This window comes from Drosophila nasuta, chromosome X (assembly GCF_023558535.2).
Source record: "Drosophila nasuta strain 15112-1781.00 chromosome X, ASM2355853v1, whole genome shotgun sequence".
In the NCBI taxonomy this organism is placed as follows: Eukaryota; Metazoa; Arthropoda; class Insecta; order Diptera; family Drosophilidae; genus Drosophila; species Drosophila nasuta.
The window spans coordinates 31,310,547-31,333,009 of NC_083459.1; the positions used below are offsets into that span (position 1 = coordinate 31,310,547).

General features: G+C 31.6%; 1 protein-coding gene across 5 annotated transcripts in view; it reads right to left on the bottom strand.

Moving 5' to 3' along the window:
- Positions 1-2,441: 2,441 nt before the first annotated feature.
- Positions 2,442-22,463, bottom strand: part of LOC132795352 (ELAV-like protein 1) — a 44,809-nt gene continuing 24,787 nt past the window's right edge. Inside the window, exons 1-7 of one of the 5 annotated variants that reach the window (XM_060806016.1) lie at positions 19,506-19,957; positions 13,880-15,379; positions 11,721-11,765; positions 11,399-11,656; positions 11,080-11,323; positions 10,435-10,479; positions 2,442-8,631 (exon numbers count right to left, since the gene is read on the bottom strand). In XM_060806016.1, the coding sequence (XP_060661999.1) occupies positions 8,307-8,631; positions 10,435-10,479; positions 11,080-11,323; positions 11,399-11,656; positions 11,721-11,765; positions 13,880-14,081 (1,119 nt within the window). In that variant the 5' untranslated portion in view covers positions 14,082-15,379; positions 19,506-19,957 and the 3' untranslated portion in view covers positions 2,442-8,306. Of the gene's footprint in view, positions 8,632-10,434; positions 10,480-11,079; positions 11,324-11,398; positions 11,657-11,720; positions 11,766-13,879; positions 15,380-19,505; positions 19,958-22,463 lie in introns of those variants that run through there. The other 4 variants (XM_060806017.1, XM_060806015.1, XM_060806019.1 and 1 more) reach the window with 4 other exon arrangements.

Genomic DNA, 22,463 nt, shown 5'->3' on the forward strand with positions numbered 1-22,463 from the left:
TTACAAGTTGATTTTCTAATTTTATAATAGAAAAAAACAAGTTCTAAAATCAAGATTTTGGTCTTAAACTCATCATGATTTCATGGATTTTAAGAACATAATTTTTAAGACAAATGTTCTTGATTTTAGAACCTTGTCTGTTTTTTCAGTGTAGTCCGATAATAGTTATAGTTGCCCCATTTTTTTTTTTTTTTTTGTAAAGAAAATGACTTTTACTGGAAATTATAGTTGATGGTTGCAGAATTTACCGAGCTTGAACCTCGATACGTACTCCGAGTACCTAAAATGACAAATTTATTGTGCCAACCTCATACTTACATATATGCCATATGCTTACATAAATAACTTCTACATACATACATATATATATCGAGAGTGTTATTTAAATAATATACTATATATATAACTATATACATATATAATATATATACATGTGAAATATGGAGAGCAAAGTCAATGCGAATTCATCTTGTATGCAGAAAGCATTTGAGTTCAGAGCTTGCCCCAAAAAGTATGCTATGAAAAAGTGTTTATGCAATGCAAATGAATTCGAAATTGAGAAAATGCCTCGTATACATACATATATTATTTTTATTGTATTTATGCATTACTACATATTGACGGAGATAAGTATATAAATGAATATTTAAATGGAATAAATCATGTTATCTAAATAAAAAGCCCAACGATTGAGTTTTATTGTCTTGATGGAAAACACTTTAGGATAAATTGATAAGTTTTTCTGGCTACTACTACTTCTTCTGAGTGAAATGAAGTTCGAATTCTAAAAGAAGAAAATTCCCACATTTTAAGAAGCAAGAACTAAAGTCTTGAATTTGGGATCTTTTCGATCTTTAAATCTCAAAATGATTAATATTTTCAATCATTATATTCAATCTTCTTTTCAATCTTGAATAAAACATTCTTAAAGCAAAATGTTCATCTTTAAATAAGTTATTTTTAATCTTATCTTATTTTAACATTTTCTCAATCCAAAAATCTTATGTTTAGATTCTTCTTTCTAATCAAAAGTTTTTTTTTTTTAAATAGAACTTTACCTTTTTTATTTTCAACATCCCAAATAAAACAACATTTGAGCTTAATTTTCGTTTCATTTTATTTCACGTTGTTTTTTTTTTGGTATTTTTTTTTGTTGGTTTTTGTGTTTGATTTTGTTTTATTCTGTTATTTTTATACCATTGCTTGCCGGCGTTTTTTTTTTTTTTTTTTTTTTTTTTTTTTTTTTTTGTATTTGTTTTTCGGTTTTATTATTTATGAAAGAGCAAAAGAGTGTAGAACAAAACTAATACAAATACAAATACAATAATAATTGTATAATTATAATTATAATTATAATTGTAATTAAGAATAATACATACATTCATATCAATTATAAGTATGTACGAGTATAGTTTAAATTCTTGTAATATAAGTTATAATGTAATATAATATATGCATATAAATGTGTAAATCTTGTAGTTAATCATCGTCATCATTATCCGTTATCATCGTCATCTACTGCGATCTCCAAAAAACAAAACAAAAAAATTCTGCTAAACCTTTTTTCATGTATTTCATTTAGTTAGTTTTTTTTTGTTGTTTCGTTCCTCAAAAAAAAGAAAATGTGTGAACTCATTTCCAAATAGAGCTATATTCAAGTACGATATCTATAATAATTGAGTTAATATCTTAAATACTCGTAAGCTGCTATTTTTATGTTTATTCTTAGATATTTCTTAAGTTCTTCGGGATGGCGGGAAACTGTTCTTGGTTGTTGTTCAGTTGGGGATTTTTTTACGATAAAAGCAGAAACACAATCCCAATAGATACGTGTGTGTGAATATGAATCATAGAATACAATTTCAAATGCTAAGTGCAATACAATACAATACAATATAATTGAATATAATTGAATATAATATGTTAAAAGTTCATTTTGGTTTTTTACTTCATCATCTTCATCATCATCATCATGTAGTTAAGTTTCGATAAGTTTTGGTTAAGATGTGGTTAAACTAAGTAATGCAATATAAATTGTATATTCAAGTACAAATTCTGAGTGTTGTATATAAAGTATCTCTTTAGGTGTTTACAATAGACAATCATAAGTAGCATACATAATCATAAATAGACAGTAATCGTGTGTGTGTGTGTGTGTAGGACTTGTTACATCATATTCGTTCATCTATTACCAATTACTTATAGTTAAAATGTACCATCTGTATTTCAAGTATTTCATATTTTTGTTTCATATTTTTTTTGGGCGCGTTCCGTTGACAAAAGCGGCTACGTATATTTTTTCTTTTATCTTTTTTATGTGTGTGTGTGTGTTTTTTCTCCAATCTTAAATTATTGCTGATACTTTCTTCCAACTCAATACTAAGTACATTTATTTAAAAAGTTTATTTATTAAATCACTGCGTCATTCAACCGTTAATATCTTTTTCTTTTTTTTTTTTTGAAGCATACTATTAGAATGTTTTTTTTTTTTTTTTCTTGTTTTAACATACACATACAATAGATTCATTCATTCATTCATCTTCATCATGATCATAAGTATATGTTTTAGTATAAACCGTGTTAATCGCCCATTTGTTGTGTTGGCATCGTTTTGGCTTGCTCTCGATTTCGATTTCGATTTCGATTTCGATTTCGTATTCGATTTCGTATTCGATTTCGTATTCGTATTTCGTATTCGTCTAAGTGCTTAAGTATTATTAACTAAATTGAGTTATCTCGATATCGATTCACATTTTCTCATCTGTTGTTCGAAATGGAAACCAAACCAAAAAAAGTATTGGAAGTTTTATTTTAGTTCGTTCGGCCAAATTGGATCAGAACAGATTTTTCTCATCATATAACTATTTAGACATATATGTATGTATGTGTATATATGTATTTTTGTTTATTTTTGTCTTCTTCATTCGGAAATAATTTTTAAATGCATTTTATGCTTAGTTTATGATTTTCATTGTTATTTCGTTCACAAATTTCAGTTTTCAGTTGGGTTCAGTTTTATACCTTCGCTCGCTCTTCTTACACTCTCTCTTCGTCTCTTTCTCTGCCTTACATGTACTTTGCCAGTGTGTGTGTATGTGTGTGTATGTTTGTCTATTTCTATGTGTGTGTGTGTCTGTTGTCGGCATCTTCGTTTCACTCCGTTCGCCATTCTTCGCCTTCGCCTTCGCCTTTGTCTCGCTCTATGTACTAATATCCTTTAGCTATAATTAGGTAATTGGTATAACATACACTTTTTATATATGTATTTGTGTACGCTTTGAGTTCTGTGACCGAGTCACCGAGTTGCGATCATTTTACAGCTGCAACAACACCATGCAACACCATAAAAGTTCTTAAGAAATAATCGACAAACATTTAAAGTCTTTTTGTCTCGAATCTTTTCAAGAAATACTAGAAATTAATGAAAGTATTCTAATTAGTATTTTTATACTACGCAAAATACTGAAACTAGAAATATACTGAAACCAGCTAGGAATATACTGAAACTTTTTGTCTCGAATCTTTTAAAGAAATACTAGAAATTGATGAAAGTATTCTAATTAGTATTTTTATACTACGCAAAATACTGAAACGAGAAATATACTGAAACTTCTATTTTCAGCGAATATTTTCAACATATGTTTGTAGCTATAAAAGAATTTGTTTTCAGAATACCTACTCAGAAGAGATGGCAAAAATGTAAACAGATTTTAATTTCGTTTTACGGAAAATACTGAAACTAGAAATATACTGAAACTTCTATTTTCAGTGAATATTTTCAAAATATGTTTCTAGCTATAAAAGAATTTGTTTTCAAAATACCTACTCAGAAGAGATGGCAAAAATGTAAACAGATTTTAATTTCGTTTTACGGAAAATACTGAAACTAGAAATATACTGAAACTTCTATTTTCAGTGAATATTTTCAAAATATGTTTCTAGCTATAAAAGAATTTGTTTTCAAAATACCTACTCAGAAGAGATGGCAAAAATGTAAACAGATTTTAATTTCGTTTTACGGAAAATACCGAAACTAGAAATATACTGAAACTTCTATTTTCAGCGAATATTTTCAAAATATGTTTCTAGCTATAAAGAAATTTGTTTTCAAAATACCTACTCAGAAGAGATGGCAAAAATGTAAACAGATTTTAATTTCGTTTTACGAAAAATACTAAAACCAGGAACATACTAAAAATAGCTTTAATTTTCAACGAAATTTCAATTCAGTGAAAGAATTTGCTTTGAAAATTAACACTAACCTCCTCTTGAGCAGAAAAGATTACCAAAATGTAAACAGATTTGTATTTTGTTTTGCGAAAAATACTAAAACTAGAAATATACTGAATCAACAAATGAAATTCTTTAGTTTTTGTTTTGTGTGCAGCCAACTCGAGTCACATTTTAATATTGCTTTCTTGAATAATGACACACAACCCTGAGGCGCTGGTGGGTATCAACAGCACCTGGCTAATGTGATGGATATTATTAGTATTAGAATTAGCATTAGCATTAGCATTATCATTATCATTAGTATTATTATTATTATGTTTATTAAATGTGATTAAAATTCATTAAGTTCATTGTATTTTTTGCACACATAATGAGTATGTAATTAAATGTATTTTTTGTTTTTGTTTTATTACTTTATTCGTTATAGAGTATGTATGTATGTATGGTATGTTAATATAGAGTCCACTGGCAAAATGAACTATCGAACTATCGAATTACATAATGAGCTAATAAGAACGAATGAACGATTCGATACTCATGAGAAAACGATTCATACACATATCAATATCAATATCAATTTCAATTTCCATTTCAATTCGTCGGTTCTGTTTTCAGTTTTTGGTTAGTTTCTTAATTCATTTGTTTGTACGAGTACACACACATATATACATACATATAAGTGAGTAGTTTTTTGTTATCGATCATTTTCGACTATCGAGTATCGAGTTTTTGAGTTTCTTTCCTTTCTTTTCATTTCTTTTTTGCCCATTCCGATTTTACGATCTCTCTTTCTTTCTCTCTCACGGGCACATTTGGCGAACGTTTTGTTTGTTTTTTTTTCAGTTTTGTAATTTATTTTCTTTTCACATTTTGTTGTTTTGTCAATTTCCGAGATTATTTTTTCATATTTAGTTTTCCAATCGTTTTTGGTATTTTTTAAATGTATTTCACATTTTTGTGTTTTATTTTTTCATGTTTTAAACGCAGCTTCATGCATTTGCTTATTCTTTTTTCCCATTTGACATGTGTTGTGTATATATATATATGTATATATACTTATTATTCAATATATTCATAAATTTTACTATAAATCTTTGTTTAAAAAATTTTACATCCTTCATATGTATATATATAAATATTTTTACATATATATATCTCATATATATATATATTTTTAAAATTTGGTGTTTTCAATTTGCGCAGATGTGACTCCAACGCGATTTGCTTTGCTTGCTTGAGATGTAACTATCTTAAGTACATTCATATTGGTTTAATCTTCGCGTTCTCTGACTACCTCCGAAGATGATGATCATCTTCTTTTGCTTCCTCTTCCTCTTCCACATCCGCTTAGTGCCCTCAATTGCCATGTAGATGTGGCCGTATTTAATGCACTACTTATTTTTTTATATATATATATTTTGGAGAAAAAAAAGAGTCTCGTTTTTAAAAATTTTTATTTAGTTATTATTTCGTAAGTATTTTTTTTTTTTATTTTGCTAAATCTACTGACACACACATTGATTGCTGTTTAGCTCTACGGAATATTTGGGGGGGAGGGAAGGAAATGGGGCGCCAAAAGAACGAACATGGGAGCGAAATGCGGAATCATATCTAATAGGCTCACATCTTATAAGTACGTCTCTATATATAGTATATAGTATATTTTTATTTGGTATATTTTTCGTGTTGTTGCTGTTCTTGTTGTTGTTGTTGTTGTCGATACCTATCTTGTTAGCTAGTAATGCAATTTACTGACGACAAAACCAGTTTAAAACTTATCTCATTACGTTTGTAGATCATATTGAAACTAACCTTGAACATTTGCGAGTTCAATTAAAGTATATATTTTCATTTAAAAATGCGAGTGCTGTTGTTGTTGTTCTTGTTGCTGTTCATCTTTTGCTTTCTTGTATATTGTTTTATCTTAATTTTGTGGTTTGTTTTTAATCTATTTATAGTTCAAGCAAATTTCGAACTTCATTCCGGCTTTGTGGCCTTGTTGCGTGTATGTGTGTGTTTATTTTGCAGGCACTGTTGCCACTTTTCAGTTACCCATTTGTAGCTGTTTAATAAATGAATAAAAAAAGAAAAATGCAACCGTTGAGACAACGTTGCAAGAGCAAGACCTTTGCGCTGTTGCCAAATTGGTATGGCAACGTTGCCACATTTCACTTGCATCTGAGTGTATTTACTTGCTCTGATTGTATGTGGCAGAGAAAATGTGCAACATTGCTCTGAAAAAATGTGCAACGCTGCCACATTTCATTTGGTTCTTAGCGTTTTTACTTGCTCTGAAAAAGATGTGCAACGTTGCCACTTTTCATTTGCTCTTTAGCGTATTTACTTGCTCTGATTGTATGTGGCAGAAAGAAATGAAAACAAATGTGTTTTTAGTTTTGGATTTGGGTTTTCTTTCAATTCGCAGTCACACATTTATTTAATAATAAATATATATATATATATTCATATTCGTATATATATTTATTAGTTGTAGTATTTTGTGTAAGTACTTTCTCGATTTTGGTTTTGTTGATGTTTTTGCATTTTTTGGTTTTTATTCATAAGTTATAATTATAAAAATGGAATAATAAGTAGGCATAATAATATATAATATAATATAATATAATATAATATAATAAGTTTTTTTTGTTTTCTTGGTTTCTTTACGTTTCCGTTTGCACATACAATATTGAATATACTTTGGTATTTTTTATATGTTTATTTGTATTTTTTTTGCGTTTTTTTTTTTGGTTTACGTTTTCTTCATTTAAGTTTTAAGTTAGACGACGACGAAAAAATGAAAGTAAAACGTTTACATATATATAATAATAATGGTTATAAGTATGTATGATGTATGATGTACGTAAGATGTATGTATGTTTATTTGTTCTTTTGTTGCGTTTCGTATTTTTGGTATTTTTTTTTTGTTTGATTGAACGCGGCTTTACGTTTTGCTTTTGTTTGTTGGTTTGTTGTTCATTTGTTCAAATCAATGCAAATCGAATAGAATCTAATTGAATTTAAGCATATTATAAACATTATTTAAAGTGAATGAAAATTCATATAATTAATATATTTCGTAATTAACGTTAATTAAGTTATATGCATAACGAACACAAATACAATATATAGCAATTATAGCGTAGTCCACATTGCGGGCCCATTTTGAATAAATAGTATTTAATTATATTAAGTGTATTTGTTTGACTTGTTGTTCTTGTTCTTGTTGTTCTTGTTGTTCTTGTTGTTGTTGTTTGGTATCTTACTTGCTTAGTTAAATGAATAAACATTAAATAATTTAGTTACGTAATTGTAATATTTAATTTAATTTAATTTAAATTTAATTAAAAAAAATTATGTTATTTTATTTAAAGTGTTTGGTATTTTTAAGTATTTTTTTTTGTAATTTTTTGTTTTTTTTATCTTTTTCAATGATTTTACTTTGTTGTCTTGTCTTTTCTTATGCAATTTATAGACATTTGTCTGTTGTTCTAACCTTTTTTTTTTGTTGTGTTGTTGTTGTCATTATTCTTGTGTTTTTTGCCTCATTTAAGCTTTGTTTTTTTAAGTTGTTAGTATTCTTTTCAAGTGGTTTTAAGAATTTAAATTAAGATTATGTAGTGCTGTTCCACGAGATAAACAAATGGAGGAAAAGAAATATATAAATTTTAGCTAAGATTTCATGAGCTTAACGAATCAATCATCGAGTCAATTAATCAATCATAAATCAATATAGTTAATAAGTATTTTTTTTTTTTGTCAACATCTTTTTTTAGTATGCACACACACTTTGATCAATTATGTTATTAAGTAATTTTGACTACAAACTCGCTGTCAAATGCCAAATGTACAAATGTGCTTCATAGTTTATTTTCCTCTCTCTATCTGTCTCAATATCATATTCATTACCATTATCTTGACTATATTTAATTATTTGTTCGTTTTCGTTTTTCTCTTTTTTTTTGCAGTGTAAAGAGAGTTTTCGGTTATTTCAGAAACGAAAATCACAAAAACCTACCAGAAAGACAAAAGAAAAAAACGAAAAACGAAAAACGAAAAATCTAAATCGAAGCTTAAGTTGTCTTAGTTTTGTTAGTCTTAAAGCTAACCTGCAGCACCCGATTGCCGAGAGTATAGCCGTTAAGTGATTGTATGGCTACCACAGCCTCATCGTAGTTGGTCATGGTCACGAAGCCGAATCCCTTGCATTTGCTTGTCTGCAGATCACGAATCACCTTCACCGATTGCACCGCCCCAAATGGCCCAAATAGTTGCCAAAGAACATTCTCTTCGGTCTCCGGTGCCAGATTATAGACGAATATACACCAGCCCGATCCAGTCATTGCATTGCCCGGCAATATCGTATTGGCCAATAGATCACCAGCCAGCGGTGAGTATCTGTTGGTATTTTGAATTGTGTTTTGGGGAAGGGAGAAAAGAAATCAAATTAGTTTTGTCATATAATGATTTGCATTCGAATATGGATATGGATTAAGTAGAGTACTTGAGGTTGTAATCATTGTTTTTAGTTTAGTTTTTATGGTACATTTAATGTAGCAAAAGTGTCGGTCCCTCCTTGAGTAAAACACATAGGAAACTAGAACGCTATGCTGGAAATGTTTTCAGTCTTTTTTTTTTTTTTTTTTTTTTTTTGTTTTACTTTGGATTCATTTTGTTTTTTAATCTTCTTTTTTTTTTTGCTTACTCTTGCAGTTTTATTTCCATTTTCTAATAATTATTTTCTATATATATTTTATTTGAATTCCCTCCATGAAAAGTAGGTAGGTGGAAGGAAGCATCTACGGCCCTATAAAGTATATATATTCTTGATCAGGGTCATCATTTCAATACAGACAATTATAAGTAGAGGATTTATGAAATTTCTAAAAATTGTAGAAGTTTGGCTGACAATATAGTATATTCTAAACTCTATAGTATATTTTAAACTCTATGATATATTTTGAGCACTATATCAATATACGAAATATAGCTTTTAGTATATTTTTAATATTTTTGCGGTATAATATTTTGGTGCATATACCATATTTATTTTTTATTCTATTGGTATATATTGGTATATTTTGAATGAAGTACTATATCAATATACCAAATATACCATTTGGTATATTTTTAGTATTTTTAGTATATTTTAATAATAATATCCCAAAATATATTTTTAGTATTTTGGTAGTATAATTGGTATGTTTTGAGAATAATACCGCAAAATATATTGCTTTTATTCAAAATGGGTAGCGGGTATCTCACAGTCGAGTGTGCTCGACTTTCTTACTTGTTTTCATGTATACTAGTTTAGTATATTTAAAGGATAATATTGAAAATATATAGCTTTCTTACATGTTTCTTTTTTAACAATCGGAATAGTATTTTATCTCTGAGGACTGCAAGAGTAATTCCATCTTCGAAAATGCCGAAGTATGTTCTTTTTTATTTATGTTAATTTGTTTTAAATTTTTACATGCTTCATAGGTTATGTTTGTTGATGGAGGCCACCATTACACTGTGCTGCAAGTAATTTTGGTTTTGTTCATTTTCTTGGCATTATCTGCTAACCCAATTATTGTTTATTCAGTTGAAAGCACAAGCATGTAATTGTCGCTAAATTCGTTCAAAAACAAAACACAAACAATTGAAAAAGAAAATACATTTTGAAAGGTAAAGTTAAGTTTTTTATAGTATCGAGTATGAAATCAAAGCAGAGTATGATAAAGAGTTTCGTTTTTTTTTTAGAGTATTTATAGATGTAACATATTAAACAAGAGTTAAATGATATATACTTGGGGATAGGAAATGATAAAAGGAATAAGTTAAACATGCGCTGAAACAAAATCGAAATCGAAATCGAACATTGGAACACAAAAAGCCACAATGTGAGTGCAAATCGTTAAGTAATTTGTGTTTATTTTTGAAGAACAAATATGAGTAAAAGTAAAAAATGTATTTTGATTTGATATTTGGAAATCGAAAATGATATGCGGCGAGTATAATATTGTAGTATTAAATATAACAATTACACACAAACATTAAATCTAAACATTTAGTATTGCTTTTTGGTTTTCAAGTTTTGAAACATAAATCAAAAAACAGCAATCAATATATGTTTACGTATGGGGTGTGTGTGTGTGTGTGTGTGTGTATGTGTTTGTGTGTGTGTGTGAGAAATAAATAAGTCGAAAAATTCACCTTCGCAAACCCTTGTTAATCGCTAACAATGGACTTTTTCCAATGCTAAAAATGATGAGAAATTTGTTTGTTTTTTTTTTTTTTTTCAAAAGGAAAAAAGGAAAGAAAAAGAGGTAGGAAATAGAAATCAAGTATTTTCTTTTTTTTATGTATACATGTTTAGAAAAATTCATAAGAACTATAAATCCAAAACAAGAATGAACACAAATGTAACCATTACAAATCATAGGCGAACAAATTATTTGCTGTCAAGGGGTCTGTCTGTTCGTGAGAGAGAGAGAGAGAGAGAGAGAGAAGGGTAGAGAATGTTAACTGAATTACAGTTGTCTTTGCTGTACCCCAACATAAAAGAGATGGATATACATAGAGAGAGAGAGAGAGAGAGCAAGAGCGAGAAAGACAGAGAGACATTTGCTCGAAGCCCACTTAAAAACAATGAAAAATGATATCCACCTATCGCCATGAGACAATCGCTTACAAACTATCGCTATTGCTATCGATAGTTAACGATAGTTATCGATAGTAATTGATCGATATAAATTGAGAATATTCAATCGATAATAAACTATAGTTATCGATAGTACATGATATTTATCGATAGTGAACGATAGTGAAGATAGTTATCGATAGTATTCACACACTCACCTTATGCGACCGGCCGATGGCAGAGCACCGGCCAAACGGCGTGTGGCCGCCGCTGCCTGAGGCGTCAAGTATGCGGTTAATGGTGGGGCGATCTGGGCCTTGGCGCTATTGCTTGGATTGTTGGCAAATTTAACGGTTATCGGTTCGGCATAGCCCTTCGGAGTTTTGCCATTCAACTCCTGGATGGCGCGCTCAGCTTCGTTGCGTTGATCGAAACGTATAAAACCAACACCCTTCGATAGACCTGTAATCGAATTTAATCGAATCGAATTCAATCGAATTCAATCACAACAACAATTGAATTGAGTTCAGTGCTTACCAGAAATATTATCACAGAGTATACGAGATGTAATTATTTTGCCAAACGATGCAAACATCCCCTCCAAGTCTGGTTGTGATAGATTTTTCGGAAGACCCGATACATATAAATTAGCACCCTTTATAGATTCTGAACTTGGACGGGCGTATGATACTTTAATAACCTTATTCTGCAAACGCAAACCGTTCAGGGTGTTCACAGCCTTCTCAGCGTCCTCGGCGCGTACATAGTTAACAAATCCATAGCCCAGACTCTGACCTAAATTTAGAATGTTATTATCATCTTTTAATAATCTTTTCTCTCTCTATCAAGTTATGCTTACCTTGCTGCAAAGCCGGATTGAGTGCGGTCAATGATGCTGGCAAGACTGTAATTGAAGCACGAATTTCTATTTAGTATTACATTTAATATGATGTTAAGCAAGCCAATCTATTAATATTAAATACTATCGTTAGTCATGCAGTTGCGTAGATAATAGATGTAACATAGAGAAATAATAAAAAAAGATTATGTACATATATTGTTCACTTGTTATGCATTTCAGATTGAACATTTTGTCAACATTTTCCCGAAATCTACATAGTATATAGTATATTAAATATACTTCACTTGTTCAAATGCTCAAAATAGAAAGTCAAAAGTGTTTTTTCGATAGATTAGATAAGGGTCAAAATCTATGCTCTCTGAGTAATTCCATTGACGAATAAGAATCTTGTTTATTCAATTAATTTTAATGCAGACATTCCTAGCCGATCTCCAAGTAGTATGCAGAGAGGAAAAATGTTACTTACAAAGCTGCGACTGGTTTTCATTATATTTTCATGACATTTCTATTAAGGACTTTCTCTTCAAAATTCAATTATTGTGGTCTTTAACACTTCCCATGACATTTCAAATATGAATTTTCCTTTCAAAAGTCAAATAACATCTATGCTCTTTGACATTTGGAATTAGACAAAAACAACCTTCGTAGTATATTCTGACTAAAAATAAATATTAAGTATACGCTACGTCAATAAGGAGCTTAATAGAAGGCTAAACTTTCTGAGCAATTACAACAATGAAAATAAAATTATTATTATTATCAATTGTTTGTAATTTTAAATTCTCTTCTAAATTCTAAATTCTTTGAGTATATTATTTATATTTTTAATAATATAAAATATTAAATATACGCTACTTTAAAGGTTTTCTTAATGAAAGGCTGAAGCTCCTATGCTTTTCAAATTTGAAAATAAATGATTTTTCTATCAACTACTACGAAAAAAACTTGTTGTACTGAAAAATACTGTAGTATATAAATGAATACTAAAAATAAGTATTAAGTATATCCGACTTCTATAGAGAGTTCAATCAAAAGTTTGCAGTAATTGACAAAGGTTGTGTCTACAAACGAATGTCTTGTAGTATTTTAAAATACTAAAAGTGAATATTAAATATACTATGCTACTTCAACAAGCTTAGAAAGCTGGAGCATGTGGCATTTCAAATGTTATTAATCCAAGTATATTTATATAATATACTATATGTCTTTTAGTATATTAAAATACTAAAAGTAAATATGAAGTTTATTATTAGTTTTAATGAAAAACTTTTTTCTATGACACTTTGAATAATTGACAAATTCAAGTATGTTAACACAATATGCAAATATTGTTTAGTATATTAAAATACTGAAAGTGAATGAGTGAATGAATTGAATGATAATTTCAAATAATTGCAAATGCATTATATTCAAGTATGTAAGTACAATATACAAATATAGTGTAGTAGTATATTAAAATACTGAAAATATATATTATTTATTTATGTAATATACTATATATCTTTTAGTATATTAAAATACTAAAAGTGAATATGAAGTTTATTATTAGTTTTAATGAAAAGCTTTTTTCTATGACACTTTGAATAATTGACAAATTCAAGTATGTTAACACAATATGCAAATATTGTTTAGTATATTAAAATACTGAAAGTGAATGAGTGAATGAATTGAATGATAATTTCAAATAATTGCAAATGCATTATATTCAAGTATGTAAGTACAATATACAAATATAGTGTAGTAGTATATTAAAATACTGAAAATATATATTATTTATTTATGTAATATACTATATATCTTTTAGTATATTAAAATACTAAAAGTGAATATGAAGTTTATTATTAGTTTTATTGAAAAGCTTTTTTCTATGACACTTTGAATAATTGACAAATTCAAGTATGTTAACACAATATACAAATATTGTTTAGTATATTAAAATACTGAAAGTGAATGAGTGAATGAATTGAATGATAAATTCGCCACTATGAATGACATTTCAAATAATTGGCAAATGCATTCAAGTATGTTAGTGCAATATAAAAATATGTAGCGTAGTAGTATATTAAAATACTGAAACTATACATATATTAAGTATACGCAACAATAAAAACGAAATGAGAGTAGTAAGTAGAGTAGATTGATTGGTTAATATTTACCCAAATTACCTGAGACTTTATCACGCACCAGTTTGCAACTCTCCAACTCACCAATGCTTGAGAAGAGCGATCGCATCTCCTCTTGCGTCATGGTTTGTGGCAGATAGTTGACTATCAAATTGGTACGCGACTCATCATTGCTGCCATCAACGGATCCGTTGGCGCTGCCTCCGTTCTTCACAATGTCCATGGCGTTGGTCATGTTGTTCAGGCTCTCGTTACTGTTGCTTTTGCTGCAGTTACTGTTCCCGTTACCGTTGCCGTTGCTGTTGGCTCCGTTGCCGTTGCTGTTGCTGTTGCTGCTTTTCGTGCTAATCTTGATGCTGTTGTTAACGCTGTTGTAACTGTAACTGTTAACAGTTACAGACACACAGACACTCGAGACACTTTGCAGTTAAATGAACGTTCAACTTTTGCAGTTGCTTTTGTTTTTTGGTTGTTTTTTTGGTTGTTGTTGTTGTTGTCCTTTGGTTGTGGCTTGTGCTTAGTATTTAATCTCACTGCTTGTTTGGTTACGCTTACAAATATATTTTTGTTTTTTTTTAAGTGTGTGTGTTTTATTTTTTTATTCGACTGCGCTTTGCACACGTCCAGTGAAATTGTTTGCCGCAAGTTCTTCGTTTATTATTATTATTATTGATTTATTTCTTTTATTGATTTTTGCCTTTTTGGGTTTTTAGATCAACTACGATCGCAAAAAAAAAATAGTATTTTTTATTTAATCTTATGTTTTTGTTTTTGTTTTTCCTTTAACCGTTCTTTGGCTTCGCTTAGAGTTTAAAATTGTATTTAAATTTGAAGTAATTTCTTATGTTTTCTTTATTTTAGTTTAGTTTTTAGTTTTTAGATAAAAGAGTAAATTTTGCTAATTTTTTGTTTATGTTTTTTGCTGAGTTCGCTTCGCTTTTTGAGTATTCTTTCTCTCTTTCTCTCTCTTGATTTTTTTATTTCTTATTTATTTTTATTTTTTTTGTTTATATATAAAATTGCAAAAATGCAAAAAGATAGCAATAATTTGTTGTTGTTGTTGTTGTTGTTGTTATATGATTTTTACTAATTTGCGCTGGTTTTTTTTTTGGTTTTTGGTTTTGTCATGAAATAATCCTTGGAACTTAGTTTTGTTTATGCAAATATGTATACATATAATAATATAGTATATGTATTTTGTTATAGTTCTTACAGTTCTTCTTCTTCTTCTTGAGTGTGTATATATATACGTTTAAATATGATTATTCGTTATATATATATATATATATATATATATGTGTGTGTATATATACTCCTTTTTTTATGTTAATAGTTGTTGGTTTTTGCTTGGTGGTGTTTGGTTTTATTTTGCTCGGTTTGCAGTTTAAAAATCTTTCTCATACATAGTATTAAATTCTCCTCTTGAGTTTTCTTCTTCTTCCTCTACGTCTTCTTCTTCTTGTTCTTCTTTGTGTTCTTGTCGGTTGTCTGATAAATGATAGCTATTCGATTGCTCGCTCGTTTTTACTCAATCTGCAATTGGAATAAGAAAAATAGGAAATCATTTAGATATGCGCATATTTAAAAGACACACAAATAAATCCCCCTCTAATGAGCCACAGAGATAGAGAGAAAGAGAGATAGAAAGAGAGGGAGAATTCACCCCCAGCACGTTTAGCTAATACACTCTCTTATCCCATCCCATTAAGGGTAACAAATCCAAAGCCCAAATCTGTTTATCAAGTTTTTTTCATTTTTCTTTGTCGCTGCTTCAGCAAAAACTTCGCTTAATGGCTTGGAATTTAATTAAATTGTTCTTTTTTTTTTGCTTGTAAGCATGTGAAATGCACAATATGCGAGTGGCTGACTAGATGATACACTGCAAAGTGTGATAGATTATTTATACGACTTGCGACAGCTGTGCTCATTGAAATAGCAGTGCCTACAACCTACATGTTTAAATTACAAACAAGTAAGAAAGTTACAGTCGAGTGTGCTCGCAACTCTAGCTTTAAAATTACTCTTGTTATTCGATTTTTTTGATTTGCGGGGGCGGATGTGGGCGTGGCAAAAATTTGAAACAAACTTGATCTGCGTGCAAACATAACAAATGCTGTCGAAAAAAATTATAGCTCTATCTCTTATAGTCTCTGAAATCCAGTGTTTCATACGGACGGACGGACAGACGGCCATGGCTAGATCGTCTCGGCTGTTGACGCTGATCATGAATATATATACTTTATAGGGTCGGAGATGCCTCCTTCTACCTGTTACATACATTTCCTGCAGGCACAAAGTTATAATACCCTTTTACCCTATGGGTACCGTGTATAAATATTATTATAAACATAACATCAAGCTAAAATTTACTTATAACAGCTTAATGCATGTATTTTGAAATAATTCAATAGTTGCCAGCGATACAACCGTTATATATGAGTTCTGCGTCTGTCGCACTGTTATTTTAATAAATCCAACTTTATAAATAGTTAAATATATTTTATTATTTTCTTTTATTTTTTATTTCATTTATATCATAATATTTATAGCCATCTTTTTATACTCTTCACTTGAAGTAATGTGTCTCGGTTATACATTCTAAATAAATTTTCTCATTTGCATTTTGTATATTTTATTTATTGCTATTTGCAAATCTGAAAAAAAAAAACGTTTCAAATATTTTCGTAAATCAAAATTGTCTACAAAACTTTCATGTATAAAACTAAGATAGTAAAATGTTTTTTTTTTGTAAAGCCTTAAAATTATTTCAAATTATTTGTAAATCATAATTGTCTTAACACTGTCAAATTTAAAACTAAGCTTTTCGCTCATTATTAAGCTTTTTATACAGTCTCGTTGTATGTATATATGAGCTTTGCGAGAAAAGATTAATTTTATAGATGAGAGTTTTAAAGCAAATTTTGATTTGCAAAAAATTTTAAATGGTTTTGGAGCTTTGCTGAATTACTTTCAAAATAGTTGGCAAACATTATTTCGAAAATATTTTTCGTTTTTTTTTTCTTTAACTTAACTTACAAATGAATTTTTAGCTATTTATTAATTGAAATTTATGTTGAATTTCTCAAATATAATTAGGTATTTTTGTAGAGCATTCACAAGTCGCTATTAGCTCACATTAAGTTTGACTTGTGCAATTTAGCAATTGCTATCGTAATCGCTGTCGTAATCACAATCGTAATCGTAATGAAATCTGAAATCAGAGTTGGCAGCTGGAGTCAGAATTATTCCGATTGGAATTCTGCATGTGCATTGGTCCAATTGGATGAATGCAGCTGAGGGGTTGAAAAACATTGAGAGAGAGGAAGAGAGAGCCAAATAGAGAGAGCGAATTAGGAATAGAGAGAGAGAGAGAGATAGAAAGGGGAGAGAGTAAGGAAGTTGATCCTGTGTGTGTGTGTGAGGCTTAGAAAGGAGCGCATTGAAAATAGGGTAAAAACCTGACGCGCAAAACAAACAAACAAGCCAAGGCACGTCTGTTGCCCCGCACCCCGCACCTCTAGCACCCCCTGCCACACCCTGTGCACGGTGTGAGCGTGTGTTGCGGCTGTCCTCGCGTTCAATGAACTCAAAACAAGAGCCTAAGCAACGACAACAACGTGACACTCGAGAGGTAGCAAAAGGGCAACAACAAAAGCAAAGAGGGACGACCCCAAAACAAAGGAATTGTAGCACCTTCCTCCTCACACACACACCGACACGAAGCTGCATCTCAAAGAACTCACCTTCCTCCTCCTCCTCACCTTCCTTCTCATCTTCACCTCACCTCGCCCCCATCTGGTCAGCCAACCCTTAGAGCTTCCCCCTAACCCAGCTGTACCCAAAAAGGGTGCAAAAGTGCACAAGAAGCAGAGAAGAAAAGAAAGAAAGAAAAAAACAACAAAACAGAAACAGAAACAAAGCAGCGCAAAGAAAAGGAAATGTGTAATTGACACTTTTGCGCCGATATCTGTGACCTCATTTAAAATGTGTGTCGCCGCCCCCCCCTCCCCCTCCCTGAACATCACAGCACCTTGAGGTGGGTCAGGGTTCATTCTCGTTCTCGGTCTGGGTCTGTGCATGTTCTTGGTCTGCGTCTCGGTCTTGACGGCCAAGGGTGCAAGCGACCAAGAATCAAAGAGAGTGAGCGAAAGAGAGAGAGAGAGCGAACGACATGGCATTCTGGTTGCAGCTGACGCAAGAGCGAGGCAGAATGTTAACAGAGACAGCCGCAGTTGCATTTGTAGCTTTCTGATTTAACTAGCTTTTTCTCATTCTTTTCTGCTAGAGTTGTACAAGTTGGATAAGAAATAATGTTATATGCATCAAAGTGGTTGCTCTGGATGACAATCTGGTATGTTTTGCTCTCTCTAGTATATCGATATACCAAATATAGTCTTTGCTAGTGTTGTAGAAGTTATCTAAGAAGTAAATTTATATAAATAAAAGTGGTTACTTTAGCTTAGTACTTGATCGACATACCAAATAGATTCTTCGGTATATTTTAGGTATTTTTTCAGTATGTTTATTTGGTGAAAATGGCTTGCGAGTATCTCAAAGTTGAACTCACTCGAAATTAGCTTTCTTACTTGTTAAATATTGCTTGGCTTGCCGTTACTTTCATTTTCTTGAATCATTAGCTTGAATTTTTCAAAATTTTCGTTTCAAGAAATGAGTAGATTTTAAAATATATTTGCAACTTTTCTGAATTTTTAAATTTTGCAAAATAATTTAATTTATTATCTTCAGCTTCTTTTCAATTTTTCATCTTTGACAATTCTTTTTATCTTCCTTTTTTTCTATAAATTGAATTTTCATAAAAAATCGCTGTCTTAAAAAACCATTTCTTAAGCTCAAATCTTATATCGCAAAAATGTTTAACTTCTACTTTGAGTGGTAATCAGTTTTCGTGATCTTTGAGACTGCTTTTTGTTGTTGTTGCATTTGTCAACCTCCATTTTAAAATGTTATTTTGTCGAACACCCCTTACTAGAATGAATGCATAGTTGAAAACTTTCTTTTGCAACTTTCAACTCGTTACGCTTACCCTTTTCAACCCTGCACTTTCACACACACACACACACACCCCCCGCTCACACATACAAACACAGTTATACGGTCTGCTAGCCTCGAGCTTCACATTTGCATCTAGTATAACTCTCAGCTGTGTAGCACAGTCAACTGTTATACATAGAAATAGATCTACGCTTCCAATAGACCATTTTGAGTAATATTTCAGTTACATTGTAGATAATCTTATCTTTAGCTAAGATCTTTTTCACACACTTCAAAAAAATAACAAGCACCTTTTATAACTGTTATACTTCTGTTGTTATAACACTTGACTTTTTTGGCAATAGCTAGACTAGACAACCAAAAAAAAAAAAGCAAACAAAATCAAATACAAAAAAAAGCATGAGCAGCAACAACAAAAAAAGTGAGAACATGGCAACTTCTATTTGGATTTTTTTTGTGAATAGATAAAACAATGCTCGGTCTATTGATTGCAGAACTTGCTCTGTCTTTCTCGCTCTCGCTCTCACTCTTACGCTATAGCGCTCTGCTGCAGTTGGCAAAGTTTTTGCGTCTGTCTCGTTTACGCTTTGTCTCGCCATGTCGCAAAGTTTGAATTTTTTTTCGTTTTCGTTTTCTTTTTCCTTACTTTTTTGTTGTTGCTGAGAAAGAGCAGCGTGTGTCTCGCTCTGACGGCTTTGTCTAATAACGACGCTGCAAGTGCTGCTCCTGTTGTTGTTGTTGTTGTTGTTGTTATTATTGTTGTTGCTTTAGTAGTTGCTGTTGTTGTTGTGGTTGCTATTTGGCAGACACTTTGCACGATATTTTCGAGAAAATTTGCACGAAAAAAAAAATGTGACAAAAATTTGACTAGGACGTTGTTTCGTGTTTTCGTGTTTTCGTTTTATTGCAATTGCCAGGGCCCGACACGAACGTAAAAAAAATTATTTATAATAATGATGAGAACGAATCGAAAGTGTACGATAGTTGCGATAGTTAGTTAAATATATATATCTATGTACTATAGATTTATTATTGCACAAAGAGCGACATGCACAGTTATTGGTGTACTTTTTGTGTGTGTGTGTGTTCTTTTCTAGTTCCTTGTTGTGGTTTTTGTTGTTGTTGTTGTTGTTTGATTTTTAGTTTGGAAAAAACCGAGAACACAACAAATTCGTAACTGAATACAACACAAAAACTGGTGCAGAGGAGTCAAAAAATTATAAATGAATGTTCTCGAATTGAGAAACACAACCGAATGGAGAATCAAAACCGAACGAAAGCAACGAACGAACACGTACGACTGAAAAAAGCAGAAACAGCAAACAGGCGCCGCGGTCCTCGGTCCTCGGTTCTCGGTCGTCCTTACAGCAGCAGTATCCCTTTTTATACCCCCCGCCCCACTCTTCCAACATTTCTAGGAGAGCAAATGAGCGCACAACCACCGCACGCGTAGCGCGCTATCTCGCTCTGCTCTATAAGCTCTACGCTTACAGCCGGCCGGCATAGTACACACCCTTTTGGGAAAGCGAGACAGCGATAGCCGAGAGTCCATAGCTCACGTCACGTCACGCCATCGCCTTTGCTCTCACTCGCGCTCTTGCTCTGGCGCTCTCTCATTATTTTGGCTTGGCTCTCTTCGTGTATGAGTGTGTGTGTTGTTGCTGGTGGGTGATGAAAAGTAGAGGGAGTGGGGTGTTGTGGGCGAGTGCCAGCGTGTCGCTCGGGGAAATTTAAATGCAAAATACGGGCGTGCAAGTGTGTATCTAGCTATATAGCCATCATACTCACAGATATGGCGCTATATACTTTGAAATGCAAATCAGACGAGTTACACGAACATTAACTAAAAGCCACTTTAAGCACGAGAGTACTTTAAATATTTACTTCTATCGCAAAAGCCTTCGCAAATCATCGCCGATCAAAGCGCAGTAGAGTTTTTTTTTTCATATCTAAAGAGAATGCAAATTTTGCATAAATAACGAGCTGAATACAGTTGTACATTAATATTACTATTAAAGAAGAATTAAAGATGAAAAAGGTAATAGAAGAAAAAATTAAACACAATATAATAAAAATGAAATGATTTAAAAAACTACATTTTAAAAAAGAATATATCAAATTTTTGAAATAAATATTGCAAAATACAACATCTCTCATAAATAAAAGATTTTATTTGAAACAAAATGCAATCTAAAAGATATATACTTTTTAATTTTAATAATTGAAATAATAAATTCGAAACACGTCTCAAAAGACCGAAAATACTTGCCTAACTCAAGCTAGTACATTTTTGCTTAGCAAGTACATTTGCAGTAAAAAAAATGTCTCCGAATTTCCATAATTATCATAATTTTGCCATATTGCAATTATTTATGCAAATCGTACAAAAGCTCACAGCATGCTTAAAGAAGATTTATAGTAGAGCTAAACAATTTCAAGAGGGAAGCTTCGAATATGAATTTGCATAGATTTTGCCGTCAAAAGCTGAGCTAAGTACTCGCAATATATTCTGCTCGCAATAATTTGCATACTTAAAGCTGGTTAAAGCATTTGAAGTTTGAGGCTGATGTTCTCAGACAAGTTAATTGGATTATATTTGTAGATATATATGTATATGTATTGTATATATTCCCAATTGGATGCAAGATAAAAGCTTTGACAGAAAACACAATGAAAATTTCGACCCCTTCACCGAACTCTGCTGCTGCATAACACGCAATAAGGATACGCATGCAGTAGAAGGTGGAGCAAGGGGGAAATGAACGCGAGAGCGAGAGAGCGCATGATATTTATGCCGGCAGCCGGTTGTAAGTTATTGCCAGCAGAAAGCAGAGAGCGGCAATAGCAGTTACACACACACACACACGCACATACAGGCACTTGCACGTTGAGTTGCTCTCACACAAGCGCTCTCTCAACAGTTGCTCTCTCTCGTTTTCGTACTGAATCACTCTCTCGCATAGACTTCGTCTACTCCACACATGCCCGCGCGCTCACACACTTTATCTCAGGCATACGCCAACACTTACACACACGCACATTTACTTTTCGTTTCTCCCACACAGACAAATTCGCTGGATCGCACACACAGCTTCCGTATAATAAATAATGAAATTTCAACATTTGAGTTGACAACGTTGAAGATGAGCAGCAGACCTAAGGTTAAGCGAGGGGGTGGGAGGGGAGATGAGCCAAAGCAGTCAAGCTAAACATCAGTCGGTTACTTTTGGTGGTTTTGCTTGCTTTCGTTGTTGCTTGGCTGCTTTCTCTTACCAAAGGGGCAAGGGGGAGGGTTTGAGGCTTGAGTTTGGGTAACTCTGGGGGGTTGGTTGCCTTTCCCTTTGCCTTTGCTTTTGCTGTTGCTGTTGTTTTTCCTCTTGTTGTTGCTTTTGCTGGTTGCCGCTTGAGTGGCAACCGTTTGCATTTTTTAAAGGATTTCGTTGTATTTTTCTTTTTATGTTTTCCTTTTCTGCTGTGCGTCCCACACTCTTTGCAAATTTAAAGTGTTTCTTATTTTTCTCATAGGCTCTTGAAGATAATTCCGTTTATCTTTTGACCCAATTCGTTTAATTTTGTTTCTTTTTCTTTTTTTTTTTTTTTTTTT